This window comes from Trichomonas vaginalis, chromosome IV (genome assembly GCF_026262505.1).
Source record: "Trichomonas vaginalis G3 chromosome IV, whole genome shotgun sequence".
Classification (NCBI taxonomy): Eukaryota; Parabasalia; order Trichomonadida; family Trichomonadidae; genus Trichomonas; species Trichomonas vaginalis.
The window spans coordinates 28,466,205-28,479,089 of record NC_067206.1 but is presented as its reverse complement, the minus strand read 5'-3'; the positions used below and the strand labels follow the sequence as shown (position 1 = coordinate 28,479,089).

The 12,885-nt window shown below is 31.7% G+C and overlaps 6 protein-coding genes across 6 annotated transcripts, besides 4 other annotated features; 1 reads left to right on the top strand and 5 right to left on the bottom strand.

The window, feature by feature from the left end:
- Positions 1-1,059: 1,059 nt before the first annotated feature.
- Positions 1,060-1,893, bottom strand: TVAGG3_0184910 (uncharacterized protein; the record flags this gene model as incomplete). Its single annotated transcript, XM_001327216.1, has 1 exon — positions 1,060-1,893. One exon carries the CDS (start codon positions 1,891-1,893, stop codon positions 1,060-1,062), a length of 834 nt encoding a protein of 277 aa, XP_001327251.1.
- Positions 1,894-2,492: 599 nt separating this feature from the next.
- TVAGG3_0184900 (PSP1 C-terminal conserved region-containing protein) lies at positions 2,493-3,397 on the bottom strand (the record flags this gene model as incomplete). The annotated part of the gene is made up of 1 exon (XM_001327215.1): positions 2,593-3,384. The coding sequence occupies one exon, from the start codon at positions 3,382-3,384 to the stop codon at positions 2,593-2,595; it is 792 nt and encodes a 263-aa protein (XP_001327250.1).
- Positions 3,398-4,299: 902 nt separating this feature from the next.
- Positions 4,300-4,336: a mobile genetic element.
- Positions 4,300-4,336: a terminal%2Cinverted (terminal inverted repeat of Banshee-A3 transposon ID:TVAGG3_0184890).
- Positions 4,337-5,514: 1,178 nt separating this feature from the next.
- Positions 5,515-5,552: a mobile genetic element.
- Positions 5,515-5,552: a terminal%2Cinverted (terminal inverted repeat of Banshee-A3 transposon ID:TVAGG3_0184880).
- A 1,974-nt stretch (positions 5,553-7,526) lies between these two features.
- Positions 7,527-8,717, top strand: TVAGG3_0184870 (UBA-like family; the record flags this gene model as incomplete). Its single annotated transcript, XM_001327214.1, has 1 exon — positions 7,527-8,717. The coding sequence occupies one exon, from the start codon at positions 7,527-7,529 to the stop codon at positions 8,715-8,717; it is 1,191 nt and encodes a 396-aa protein (XP_001327249.1).
- Positions 8,718-8,842: 125 nt separating this feature from the next.
- On the bottom strand, positions 8,843-10,270 carry TVAGG3_0184860 (SANT/SWI3/ADA2/N-CoR/TFIIIB'' DNA-binding domain-containing protein; the record flags this gene model as incomplete). The annotated part of the gene is made up of 1 exon (XM_001327213.2): positions 8,880-10,241. The coding sequence occupies one exon, from the start codon at positions 10,239-10,241 to the stop codon at positions 8,880-8,882; it is 1,362 nt and encodes a 453-aa protein (XP_001327248.1).
- Positions 10,271-10,784: 514 nt separating this feature from the next.
- On the bottom strand, positions 10,785-11,323 carry TVAGG3_0184850 (structural constituent of ribosome; the record flags this gene model as incomplete). The annotated part of the gene is made up of 1 exon (XM_001327212.2): positions 10,876-11,274. One exon carries the CDS (start codon positions 11,272-11,274, stop codon positions 10,876-10,878), a length of 399 nt encoding a protein of 132 aa, XP_001327247.1.
- A 327-nt stretch (positions 11,324-11,650) lies between these two features.
- On the bottom strand, positions 11,651-12,826 carry TVAGG3_0184840 (uncharacterized protein; the record flags this gene model as incomplete). Its single annotated transcript, XM_001327211.1, has 1 exon — positions 11,651-12,826. The coding sequence occupies one exon, from the start codon at positions 12,824-12,826 to the stop codon at positions 11,651-11,653; it is 1,176 nt and encodes a 391-aa protein (XP_001327246.1).
- Between the last annotated feature and the right edge of the window lie 59 nt (positions 12,827-12,885).

Here is a 12,885-nt window from a genome sequence, read left to right as displayed (position 1 = left end):
CACAATTTTAGATGATCTAACCGTCAAGTGTGTGTGAAGAATATGATATAATTTTGTAATGTAAACATTTCAAATATGCTATAATGCTGAATCTTAATATATACATTATAATAAGTAAAAATAATTTTAGTCTTAGCAACTCACTATTTGAATACTTTATATTAAAAGTGACATAACTATGGGTTTTTTGAATTTGCAATAAATAGTGTATCGCCGTATAAATTTTTCAACGAAAATTCAAAATATCATCAAAAAACTTTTGAATTAAACCTATTGATTAAATGGTATTTTATACTTTTTGAATAATTTCAAAGTATTAATATATTCCATATTCCCGAGATATTTTCATTCAAGCTAAATTCAATATAATCCATTCAAATTGATAAAAGTTGATTGTCATTATCATTTACATTGGAAACGCCAAGTATATCGAAATTCGAATAAAAAAATAGGATTAGTAGTACAAATATCTCCTTGCAATGTAGTCCTTCCATCATTTATTTCATCAAAATCACTAATAAATCGATTTGAAATATTATCAGCAAAATGTAAACAGTTTACTCTTAAAACTTTCGTTAAATTAACTTGTATAATTATATTTTACATTTAATCAAGGATAATTTAGTTAAATTTGCATTAGACAATTCTTTTATCACTTCTTTTGAAGAAATTTAACGAGTTTTTAGGATATAAGTCCGTTGGGACAAATTTTTATTAATTTTACTAGTTTTTGACTCAGATTTTATAATCTCAATATGAATATGCACATATTTGGATTGACTATCGAGATTTCAATATTACTCATCAAATCTATGATAAATGCGTGTTCCATAATTTGATTCAATAATTTTGCATCAGAATCAATATTATTTTTCCGAATTGCGATTAAAAAAACTGAGATACTTTATGCCAAAAATCTAACGAGAAACCAAAATATTAAATAATATATTTATTAAAAGTCTAAAAACATAAAAATGAATTCAAAACAATTACAAATTGAATTTGAATCAATAATTTGTTATTTCTCGAAGAAATGAACAATGTGTAATGTGAAATAGCTTATTGTAACTTTTCATTTCCGATAGTAATTTCAGGACTTTGTGAAACTCTACTGAAATCATTGGAAATCTTTGTTACAGGTGATCTTAAGCTAGATGAATACGGATATTTGGGAATAGATTTTCTTGGCTTTGCGAATTTGCCGATTTTGTTGGCCTTTGAAAGATTTACGTATCTATTCGAAAGGAATGTACCTGTGATTGGTTTGATTTCATCCCTTTCGCGAATCTTAATTTTTGAACGTTTTTCATTTTCTAATTTTTCTTTTTCGGCCTCATTTCCAAAATTAATATCATCCCCATTAACTTCAACAATGTCTGGCATCGACGAGTCGATTTTTCTTGGAGTCGTAATCTGAGATAAGGCCACGCTCCTTGGTCGCTGAATATACGGTGTGGATGCAATCTCCTCATGGTAAGGCATGATTTCGTTTTTCTGACGGTTCCTTTCTTTCCAAAATTCTTCTCTTTCTTTTTTCTGCTTCCGCTGAAGTGCTAATTTGGACATGTTGTATTGATGCTTCACAAGCTGACCTTCCATTTGAAGCCGCTCGCGCTCATCAACATCAAAAACTTTATCAATGTTTGACATTTCATCAACAATATCTTGATTTTCGAGAATGTAATTTCTTTCAAACACGGAAAGTTCTTTTCTCTGATGTTCGAGCAAGTCCCTAAACTTTGTCTGGCTTTCTAAGTCAAATAAATCAGTTGAATTATTTGCTGTTCTTGGTGTTCTTGAAGTGCTGAAACTTCTTCTGACAGGGCAATCTATATCTAAATAGGAATAGTGCCCATAAGTTCCAGATCTAGATGTAGTGAGTTTGTATCCCATAAGAATTAATTGATAAAAAAAGTTTCTTTTTAGCCAAAAAATTGAGAGAATTTTTACATTGAATACTTTGAGCAAAAAGACTAATTGTGTAAAATTTTTGCCTAGATAATAGTCAAGCATATCATTTAGCAGTATTTGGGGACCCAACAAATAATCTTCGATGATTGGATGACTTCAGATTCCAATATTATACTTTAATGTAGTTTATCTTTAATCTGAAAGTTTTATTTAAAGCAATATACTGGGAAGATGTTGACCTTAAAGATTACGCTGGTAATTCTAGTCCAGCTATAGATCTGCCTTTCAGCAAATCTAAATTTGAATGTTGGTAATAATAACTAAAATTGATTGATGATCAGATTGTGCATTGCTGATATAACATGGTATATGTAGCATGTTTGCACATCTTCTCAAATATATGATATTTTCAGATACCATCTGGAACTCAAACATTGATTTAATTATTGTTTGAAACTAGTGGAAGAGTATTTCATTATGAAATCAATAGATTATTCTAAGTTTCCAAATGTCAATCGAAAATTTAAATCAGAAAATCATTTTATAATGTATTAGTATTAAAGTCCTGATTATATTCTTTAATAAGATTTAAGAAACTTAAATTCGATAAAAAATATTTAATAATATGTATATGTTTTATGGCCGCATTTATAACTGTATAAAACTAGTATTATAAATCTATTATTTCTGTTCGCTTCTTTGAAGTACGTCTTTAACTCTTTCGTTTCCATCATGCCAAACCATCCAAATTCTCATGCCGAAAGTCTTAAACAAAATGCGAACAAGATTTCTAAAATCGACATAAGCATTTGCCGTGTAGTAAAATGAGAGTTTCTTGCCGTCGAACTGAAATTCGGCACCATCAATCGACATTGGTAGATCTAATTCGCGCGCTTTTGTCTGACATAGTTCTTTCGCTCTTTTCTCTCTTTCTGTTTTAAGTGAGAGTTGAGATATTTCATGTTGTGAAGCAATTCGGACAATTCCTTTCGAAGCTTTAGATTCGCGAGATGGAGGTGATCTAACCTCCTCAACAATTCTACCTACGTCGTATCCTCTATCGGCTTCTGTAACTACATAATCACCGACGCTAAGATTCGAAATTTGCGACCAGTGATAAAGTTCTGTTCTGAATGGATGGAATTGAACTTGATAAAATTTTGTGTCAGAAGATATTGTTTGATTTACAAGGACTTCTGGCTCAGTAGTTGGGGTTGCTCCTTCATGATCTTCCATGAAAGACAAAGCAGGGGCTGATTCTGGGAATGGAAATGGCTTTGTATGCTTTGGGATACTATTACCCTCATAAATTCCGGAAGGGGCTTGAGGTGAGGGAGATTTCGGAATTGGGACTGGCATCATTGGGTCTTGGTCTTCCCAGACATCTTTCAATGATGACGGCAAAAGATTTAGTATTCCTTGGTATGGTTCTTCGTTAGGATCTTCTGTATAGAGTTTCCAATCTTCACTCATATATGAAAAATTTACGTTGCTCAAAAAGGGTTGTAAATCTTACAATATTCCTGCCAAATAATCGGTATTGATTCAATTTTCTGACCAATAAATTTTGAAAATTTAAATAAAAATAAGTTATATGATAGAAATCGAAGATAATGCAATAAAACAATAGGAAATTATATTTCTATTAGTGAAGATTTCTTGATGATAATAAATTTATTGATGTTTATAGATAATTCCTTTGTTTCTTGATTTTTTTAAATTTATTTTCTTTCGAACTATGTATATCTTTTCTGAAACTGCAGAGGGAAGTGAAAGAAATGAGTTTTTTGTGTCACTAATTATTTTTATGATCAAAAGGTGCTATAGTGACACTTGTATTAGTAGAAATTCAATTTTCTAAAAAATGCTTATGTTTTGATGGCTGAACAAGAAATCTGTCAATAGTTAATCCATACTGTATGATTTCAATATATGTCACATATCTGATGACACCTTATACAAAAATATCAAAAACAGAAGCAATTTATTGAATATCCTCCTGATCATTATGCCAATTTCTTGTGAACTATTAAATTTCAAAGTCGAAATACTACCGCGCCATATTCTAATATTACAATGTCACTTTTTTGAAATTGCGTCCACTCGGTTTATGAGACATCTTGAATGTTCTTGCGTCAATCTTGTACAATGATGTTAACAGCTTGTATTATTCTAGACTATAGCACACGGCTGAAACATGAATTAGTTGATAACAGCAGAGCTAAATATTTCGTATTGTTGTTCTGTAAAAATTTGTCAGATTTCGAATTTTTATTTTAAATCTATGAACAATTAAGGAAAACGTTCTTTTTCGCTTGATTATAAATTTTGAATAATTCAATTATTTAATTGGGATATCTTTATTTAATCTTAATTTACATATTTTTGTAATAAACAGAAATTCATCAAAAGTGACAGCTCTCAATTTTTTGACATTTGTAAATTCTAAATTGAATGAGAAAAATGAAATAATACTAAGCATAATACAATATTCTAGATTTAATTATAATTAGGAAAAAGTTTGTTTTGAGAGTACTTTTCATAGGCATATAGAATGAAATCTTCTGAAAAATAATATCACATAAACTCATATTATTTTCTAATATATAACTATTTTATATAAAAATCAAATTCAATGATCTTAAAAGCGAAGGATAAACCTCAAAATTTACGAATATAATGAGTGGGAATATAATGCTTATCTATCATAAAACCATATGAAATATCAATTTTTGCTTTACGCCTAATTTTTGACGACAATTAGCAAAAAATGTTAAATGTTAACACTCAGTCCATTTGAATATGAAAAATAAAATTGACTTTGATTAAATGTTTTTATTTATCATGCAATTCTTCTTGCGACCAAAGATTTGAATAAAAGTTCAAAAAATAAGATAGCTTAAAAAATAATATACGGTAGTGTTTACTAATAGATGAATAGTATATAAATTCTATTAAAATGGATTTGATCCAAAAAAATATATAAAATTTGATCATAAATAAAATCGTTTTAAATTACTTCTTCATTTAAATTATAACAATTATTTTTGGTTTTATATTTTTTTGGATCAAATCCATTTTAATAGAATTTATATACTATTCATCTATTAGTAAACACTACCGTATATTATTTTTTAAGCTATCTTATTTTTTGAACTTTTATTCAAATCTTTGGTCGCAAGAAGAATTGCATGATAAATAAAAACATTTAATCAAAGTCAATTTTATTTTTCATATTCAAATGGACTGAGTGTTAACATTTAACATTTTTTGCTAATTGTCGTCAAAAATTAGGCGTAAAGCAAAAATTAATATTTCATATGGTTTTATGATAGATAAGCATTATATTCCCACTCATTATATTCGTAAATTTTGAGGTTTATCCTTCGCTTTTAAGATCATTGAATTTGATTTTTATATAAAATAGTTATATATTAGAAAATAATATGAGTTTATGTGATATTATTTTTCAGAAGATTTTGTGTTCTTCTTCAAAATTTTATTTTTTTATTAAAAAGAATCTTTACAAAATATACATTTACTTTAATTAATATTTAAAAACGTGCTCTATCAAAAGTTCCAAAAATTCAATATTTTAGCTTTTCTGAGGTGTCACTTTTGATGAATTTCTGTTTACAACATTTTCATTAAAAATTAAAAATAAAACCGTTTAAGAATTTAATATTCATTGAAATTATTGAATTGTAAAATAACGATAAGAAAATTTTCTGATAAGACTTTATCAAAAGTGAAATATTTTTTTGAGTTCTTTTCGGCAACAATGTTAAAAGTCTCGCGATCGAGACCTTTAATATTCACGCCAAAAAGGCAAAAGCATATTATGCCTCTTTTAAAGCCTACTCTTCAGTCATGCTCCCAGGATTTCATTCTAAAGCTTCAACCAAATTGGAAAGTGGTCAAAAACACACAGAAAAAGGTCCTTGATGATGATAAAATAGAAGACATAACAAAATCTATTATTCAATACTATACAATTAGGGATACTTCCACTAAAAGATTAATTGTCAAAACACAGACATTGGAGAAATGCCAAACAGGAGAGATCCCACAACTATTTATTAGAAAGTGCAATACATGTTGTGGTTTTTGTGACTTTTCAAGCGAAGAAAGTGACTATTCTTTAAAAGTATTAAAAACAACTCTGATAACAGAGCTCATAGATGCAATACAATCACCTAAAATTGCAAAAGTACTAACTATCGAATGCATTCAAGCCTTTTTCAAGATGTTTGCTGCCAATATTTTTCGTCCTTTGATCAACATTCCAATTTTACGTGCAAATGATACTGCATACGATTTAGAGTGGATGCACCTTCGAGTTATTTATGATATCTTTACCAAATTTATGTATACTGATACAATTCGACCGAATTTTGTTGCAAATCAAATTGATGATTTATTTATACATAATTTGTTTCAGTGCATCAGATTTCCAGACAAACGTGAGCAAAAATGTGCTTGCGAATTACTTCTTGCCATAGCTGAAAGATACAATTTTACTGGTAAAGTATATATGATTGAATTTTCGCATTTTATGAGTACAGCAAGTTACGATGTATATGCTCAGAGCTCACTCAATTCCCTTTTTGACTTTTTTGCAGAATGGACAACAATTTACAAAGGAAAAGAATGGTTGGCATTCTTTCAGAATGTTTTACTTCCACTCATGCTTCTAAATAACTTCAATCTATTCGAAAGTTCCTTTACCCAAGTTGTTTGCGCATTTATTCGAAAAAATAAGTTATTTGTTGACACTTATATAGATCATCTCTTCAAGCATTGGCCAATTGTGTCCCCTAGCAAGGCAAAATATTATTTGAATTCTTTACAAACTGTCATAGAAAATTTTTCTCGAAATATCTCTTTTTATATTACTGTTAGACTTGTTGCTCATATTTCATTGTTGTTTAATGATTGTACTAGTTCTCTTTCGCAGCAATCGTTTAGAGTTTCCCAAACTTCAACATTTTTGAGCCTTTTATCTACAGTTTGGAACGAAATCGGTGTCACGGTATATAATAGTGCTAAAATATCGTGCAATTCCCATTGGAATTCTGAAACTCGTGAAATGGCCTCAAAATTTTTATCTTCCCTAGAATCTATCGATTCTGACATCTCCAAAAAGGAATACTCCGATTGTAAGAGAGAAAGAGAAAGCAAATGGAAACAAATTCTTAACGTAGCAGAAAATAATACCAAAGATAAGTTTTTGTTCATTGAGAAGTATTCTGTATTATAATTGTTTAATAAATATTATTTACTATCTATCCTTAAGTAACAATATTCTATTTCTTAAAAAAATGTAGCAATTAAAGATTAGAGGATGCTTTTAGTCTGTTAACTAATATCAGATTCCCTTACTTTATCTATTTAACGTTCTAGAATTTGAAATATCGAAAACTTTTAAAAAAACAATTAGATATGATGATAAATCGCTTTAGGATTGCATGTTAATGTCTTACATTTATCATGGAATCATGAGCGATATCTAATTAAGCCCAAAATATAGAATTCTCAAGTTTTCAAATGTTGTAAAAGCAAGAAAAAATTGAGGGAATTATGAACGATAATCCATGTAAACAATTTTACAAAAAATGCAAGTGCATATTTCATCTGCTGCTTCAGTGAATTTCACACTTTATGCACTTGACAATACTACCATAGATAACATTGCTACAAAAGTCGGTAAAAAATTAAATAAAATTCCTGCTACATTAATGTTTTTCTATAAAGGAAAGTCATTGAGTAGAAATCAGAAACTTTCGGATATAAAATATGTCGAAGGAGATACTATAACTATGCAATGTTTACTTAATGAAGATAATAAAACAAAAATTAATTTTGATGCATATGATATCATGGGTCATATGGCCTTAAACTTCCTCCAGAAACAATTATTTTCATCACCTGAAATCATAAGAACAGCAAAGGCAATATATAGTAAAGAGCATAGAAATCCAGAAATTCAAAGAACTACAGATCCTGAAAATTTTGCTGAATTGGTATCACAACTTGAGGCTTTAGGCTTTCCAAGCGTCAGATGTGCGAATGCTCTTAGAAGAGCTGATTTTTGCATTGATCTTGCAGCTTCTCTCCTTATGGATAACCAGGAAGGAATCCAAGAGCTTACTGAAATCATTGATTTAGTTCAATGCGTTGAAGATACAGATTCATTAACTAAAGTGGAGTCAATTCAGACCCCACCGCGTTACCAAGGCGTGTTTTACATTCCAGATGATTATCTGGAGACGGATGAAACATCACCTCTCCAAGACGAAAACCAGCCTCAATATGATCAAGAATATTCCGACGAAGAGTCATATTCGCCAGCCCCTCCTCGTGTAATCAGATCTACTGACTCAATTCCTTCAATTTCCAGGAATTCCCCACCAAAATATTCAAATACTCTAATTCTTTATTCTTCCGATGATGATTCCGAGGAATATGATGAATTACAGATCACTCCGCCATTAAAACCAGCGTTTACAATGAAACCAACCATGGAACCGCCAAAATTTTTCGAAGAGCCGCCAAAGCCAACTTGTTCCACTGCAAAAAATCCATTGCAAACGCCAAAGAGAGTAAAACCAACACCAAAAGTTCCAATGGCAAGTCCAAAGAATATAATTCCACCGATGAGAGCTTCAATGACAATTCCAACGCCAAATAAAGGATCTCCACAAGCTCCTATTAAGAAAGTTACCTCTGTTCAAAAGGTTTCGAACAGATTATCTACTGCAACTTCAAAAGTTCGTTCTTCCCTTCCAAAACTTCAAAGACCTTGAAATAAAATTGTTTGTATTTTGTATATTAATTCTAAATATTCCATTTTTAACATTATCCCAATCCAAAATTTCTATTGTGTAAATATCTTAACGCATTTAGCGATTTCGATTATAATAAAGAATAAATAAATATTTATCAAAACAGAAGAATAAATTATAATATTAAATCTCGTTATCAAGGAATTGCTGAACAAATTTCTGACAAATATGATCTTTTTCATGAGGATTCTTAATTGCAGCGTCCTTTGCAGCGAAATAAGCGTGAAGAGCCTTGTTGAATGGCTTTCTCTCAGTATTTTCTGCCAATCTCTTGTTGACAGCTTTAATGTAAGCATTCTTCATGTTCTTTGGTGCTGGGAATGAAAGAAGTAATAGATTCAATGGGCATGTTGTGTTAAGTCTCATGATCTTTGAGCATTGGTATTCTGATTGTTCTTCTTCAACTTTATGCTCACTTGGGAATTTGATGACTTCTTTAACATCACCAAGAACTCTCCATGGTGCTTCCATCCTTGGATGCCATTTGAGAACTGGTGGCATTGCCCTCTCCACAGATTCTGCTGCAGCTTGAACGATCTCTGCGTTGCTTGCTTCCTTATCTTCAACAACACCAATTGCAACATCATCATCTTCTTCATCTGGCTTTTCTTCAATTATTTCTTCCTGCTTTTCTTCGACTTTCTTTGGTACTTCTGGCTCTTCTTGCTTGAAAGCAGAAATTGCTTGTTGAGCGGCTTCTTCTGCCTCTTTTTTGAGCCTTTCATCCTCTTGAAGAACTCTTGTAGAGAATAATTTGAGAGATCTGATATTGAATTTGGGTTCCTCTTTTGGTGGAGGTGGGATATCGATAACTACTTCCTTTGCTTCTTCCTCCTCTGTTTCGGCAGCTTTTTCTTGAGAAGGTGAATCTGAATCAAGCTTTACTTCCTCTTCTTGCTCAGATGAGCTTTCAACTTTATGTGTATTCTTCTTCTTGGATTCTTTCTTCTTCTTTCCTGATGTATTGCGCGTCTTTGCAAGAATGAACTCTCCTGGAATCATATCTTCTCGAAGTTCACCAGACTCAAGAAGTCTATGATAGAAGTTCCTGCATTGGTAGCCTACACGACCTGGAATGTTCATTGCGAAAAGTCCCCACTTGCCCTGTGTGGGTGGATGTAATTTGATTGCCTTCATAAACATCTCCTTTTCATTCTCATCCCATGCTCCCGTTCTTTTTACAACTCCAGGGTCAACATGGCGGTAGTAGAATGCATTTGGATTCGTTTTCCTTGCTTCCCATGATTGTCTCTTAGCTGGTGACCAGAGAGCTATCTCAGCATCATCTTCAACTGTATTCTTCTTTGACTTCTTCACTTCCTTCTGTTTCTTTGATTGTGACTTCTTCTTTGAAGACTTATGTAACCCGGAAACTACATCATCACCAACTTGAACATCCCAGCCACGTTGCTCTGTCTGTGGATGATTAGAAACTGGAGAAGAGTAAACATCGGTCATAAAGCCATTCTCACTAGGTGGATCCATAATTCTGAAATGATTTGAAATGAAATTCCCGCCTTGGCGCCAAATTTTGTTCAAAATCAAACCGTAGAAATCTTTCAAAAATAGTCAGCCTTTCAAAAAATTTGCGCAATCCCGCCAAAATATAAAATGAAAATATTTTTATACATATATACTATACATAATTTCTGATTATGAAATTTAAAGAAAAACATGATTTTTCCGCAATTTGAATTTTGCGCAATTTTAATTCTTGCGTAAAATGAGGAGGCGTATCAAGAATTCAACTTCAGCTTGTATATAAATGGTGACCATCATTAGACATAGTTTCAATAAAGGAGGAAAATTTAGCGGGAAAAAAAAATTAGACGAATTTGACATTTCAGTGACGTTATTGGTACCTCTATCATGCATATTGCCATTGTTTTGATTTATATAATCCTGAAACTGAGAAAATTTAATCGAAAATTTTGATATTGTAAGACAAAGAGCAAATCATCTTAGAAAAACTATATGCCATTAATGCATTATAGAAACCTCATTCCAAAGATTATTCAATTATAAAAATTTATATTGGTTAAAGCGTAATATGTTTATTCCATTGATCATTTTTATTTATTAAAATGTAAATAAAAATGTGTTTAATCATAGAAGCAGTTTACTCCTTGCCAGCCTTCTTTGGACGGATAGACTTGCAGTGGCCGCATTGTTTATGGCGGCATTGCTGAGCACGCTCGGAAAGGCGGGCATAGCACTTGCGGCAGACAGAGCGCTTTACGTTTGTCTTTTCGGCGAGGATACGGAGTGATGGTTCGTATGCTTCCTTACCACCACCACGAAGACGAAGAACGAGGTGGAGTGTAGAGTCTTTCTGGATGGAATAATCCTGAAGTGTGTTGCCATCTTCGAGCTGCTTGCCGGCGAAGATCAAACGCTGCTGATCCGGAGGAATACCTTCCTTATCCTGAATCTTAGCCTTGACGTCCTCGATACGGTCTGTTGGCTCGACTTCGAGTGTGATATGTTTGCCAGTAAGAGTCTTAACGAAGATCTGCATCGCAAAAAGGAAGGACCGACCACACCTTCTCAATTTGATTTTAGGGAAGATTTAGAATCAGAAATAAATGTAAGAATATTGGATAGTGGACATACTGTTCCAATATCTACGAATAAAAATTTATGTGAATGTTAAATTTGATGATTCACTATCACCTAGTATCGGCTGGAATCTGATTATGTTATGGACTTAAGCTCTACTATATGATGTAGATAACTCTCGCATGAATACTGAAACAAATAGTAACAAAATCCATGATGCATCCAAGAGCATTTCATGCCGAAATTTATGCAATATATGGCAATAATCATGTATAAAATAAGCTATGGAGGTTAAGAATAGGATAAAAACAGTTTAATATTTATAAATAAATAAATTATAATGTATATTTTGATTTTCGTGAGCGCATTTCCATGAGCCTCTTGCGTAATAATAATTTTTTGATATAAAATTTTGCAATTTTGAATGCGATGAATAAGAATATAAAGATTTTAATGAAATTCTCGATACCTATTTGTCTAAATAGCGATTTTTGGCCTATGCACACATCACTGAAGCTATTTCCTTTTCCAAGAGTGAACTTTCCTTTCATTGAAATTGTTTGAGAAGTATCAAAGCAGCATTCAGAGATTTTGACTTTGCCATCATTAATATAAATTGTTGCTGCGTTTGAATAACTCACTATTTTTTGAAAATTGCATCTTCTAATTTCTCCATCAGAATTATCGCCATCAACCCAAACAGCAACGCCTTGTTCGGTGTTGAACGTAGAAGTAAGGTCAAGGAAGTTAGAAAACTCAAGAGTAAACTGAGCTCTGTAAAAACCGCAACCTGCATTTTTGGCAAATCCGGAATAGCCTTCTATGGTGCAATATGAGACTAAAACAGGTGCTAATCCTAATTCAAATGCACTGCTAACAGCAACTGGTGTATTTTTCGATGAATTCGTTCTCTGAATTTTGTTTTTAGAGCCATAGTATTTTGCAAAAATGCAGAAGTCAGATGATGATATTTGTGTAAAAGAGGAAAATCTCACTTGTAAATTGAATGATCCCTGGTTAAATCCAATTCCTCCGTTTCTTGTTGCAACTTTAATTCTACAAACGATATTTGATTCCCAAATAATGTCAGCTTCTGTATACATGCAGCCACCTTCCTTAGCGCTGCAAAGATCAAATAATGAAAATTCAATAGTTCCTTTAACTTTTGAGTAAATAGCTCCACCTTTACCATCATCATTGGAACATTTAAAAAACTTGCAATCCCTTACATGAAGTTCTCCGTTTTCTGTTACGATTCGTTGATTTTCGTAGTTTTTTCCTTTAATTTCCTCTGAGTTTAGGAATATTACTTTGTTGAGTAATTGCTTTTGAGCAAGATTTTGTGATTGTATTGGATTTCGTTGAGATGAAATATCAATTGATAAATTATTTGAAGAAATTGATAGTAATTCTTTTGAAAATTCACTCGTAACCTTATTTTGGATATTATTAGCAATCAATTCTACCCTAAAAGTAAAAAGCAGCAAAGTAGGGGAATTGATTAACTTCATAACAATTTCAACGAATAATACAATTAACAATGATATGCAATGAGCCCACATGGGTATAC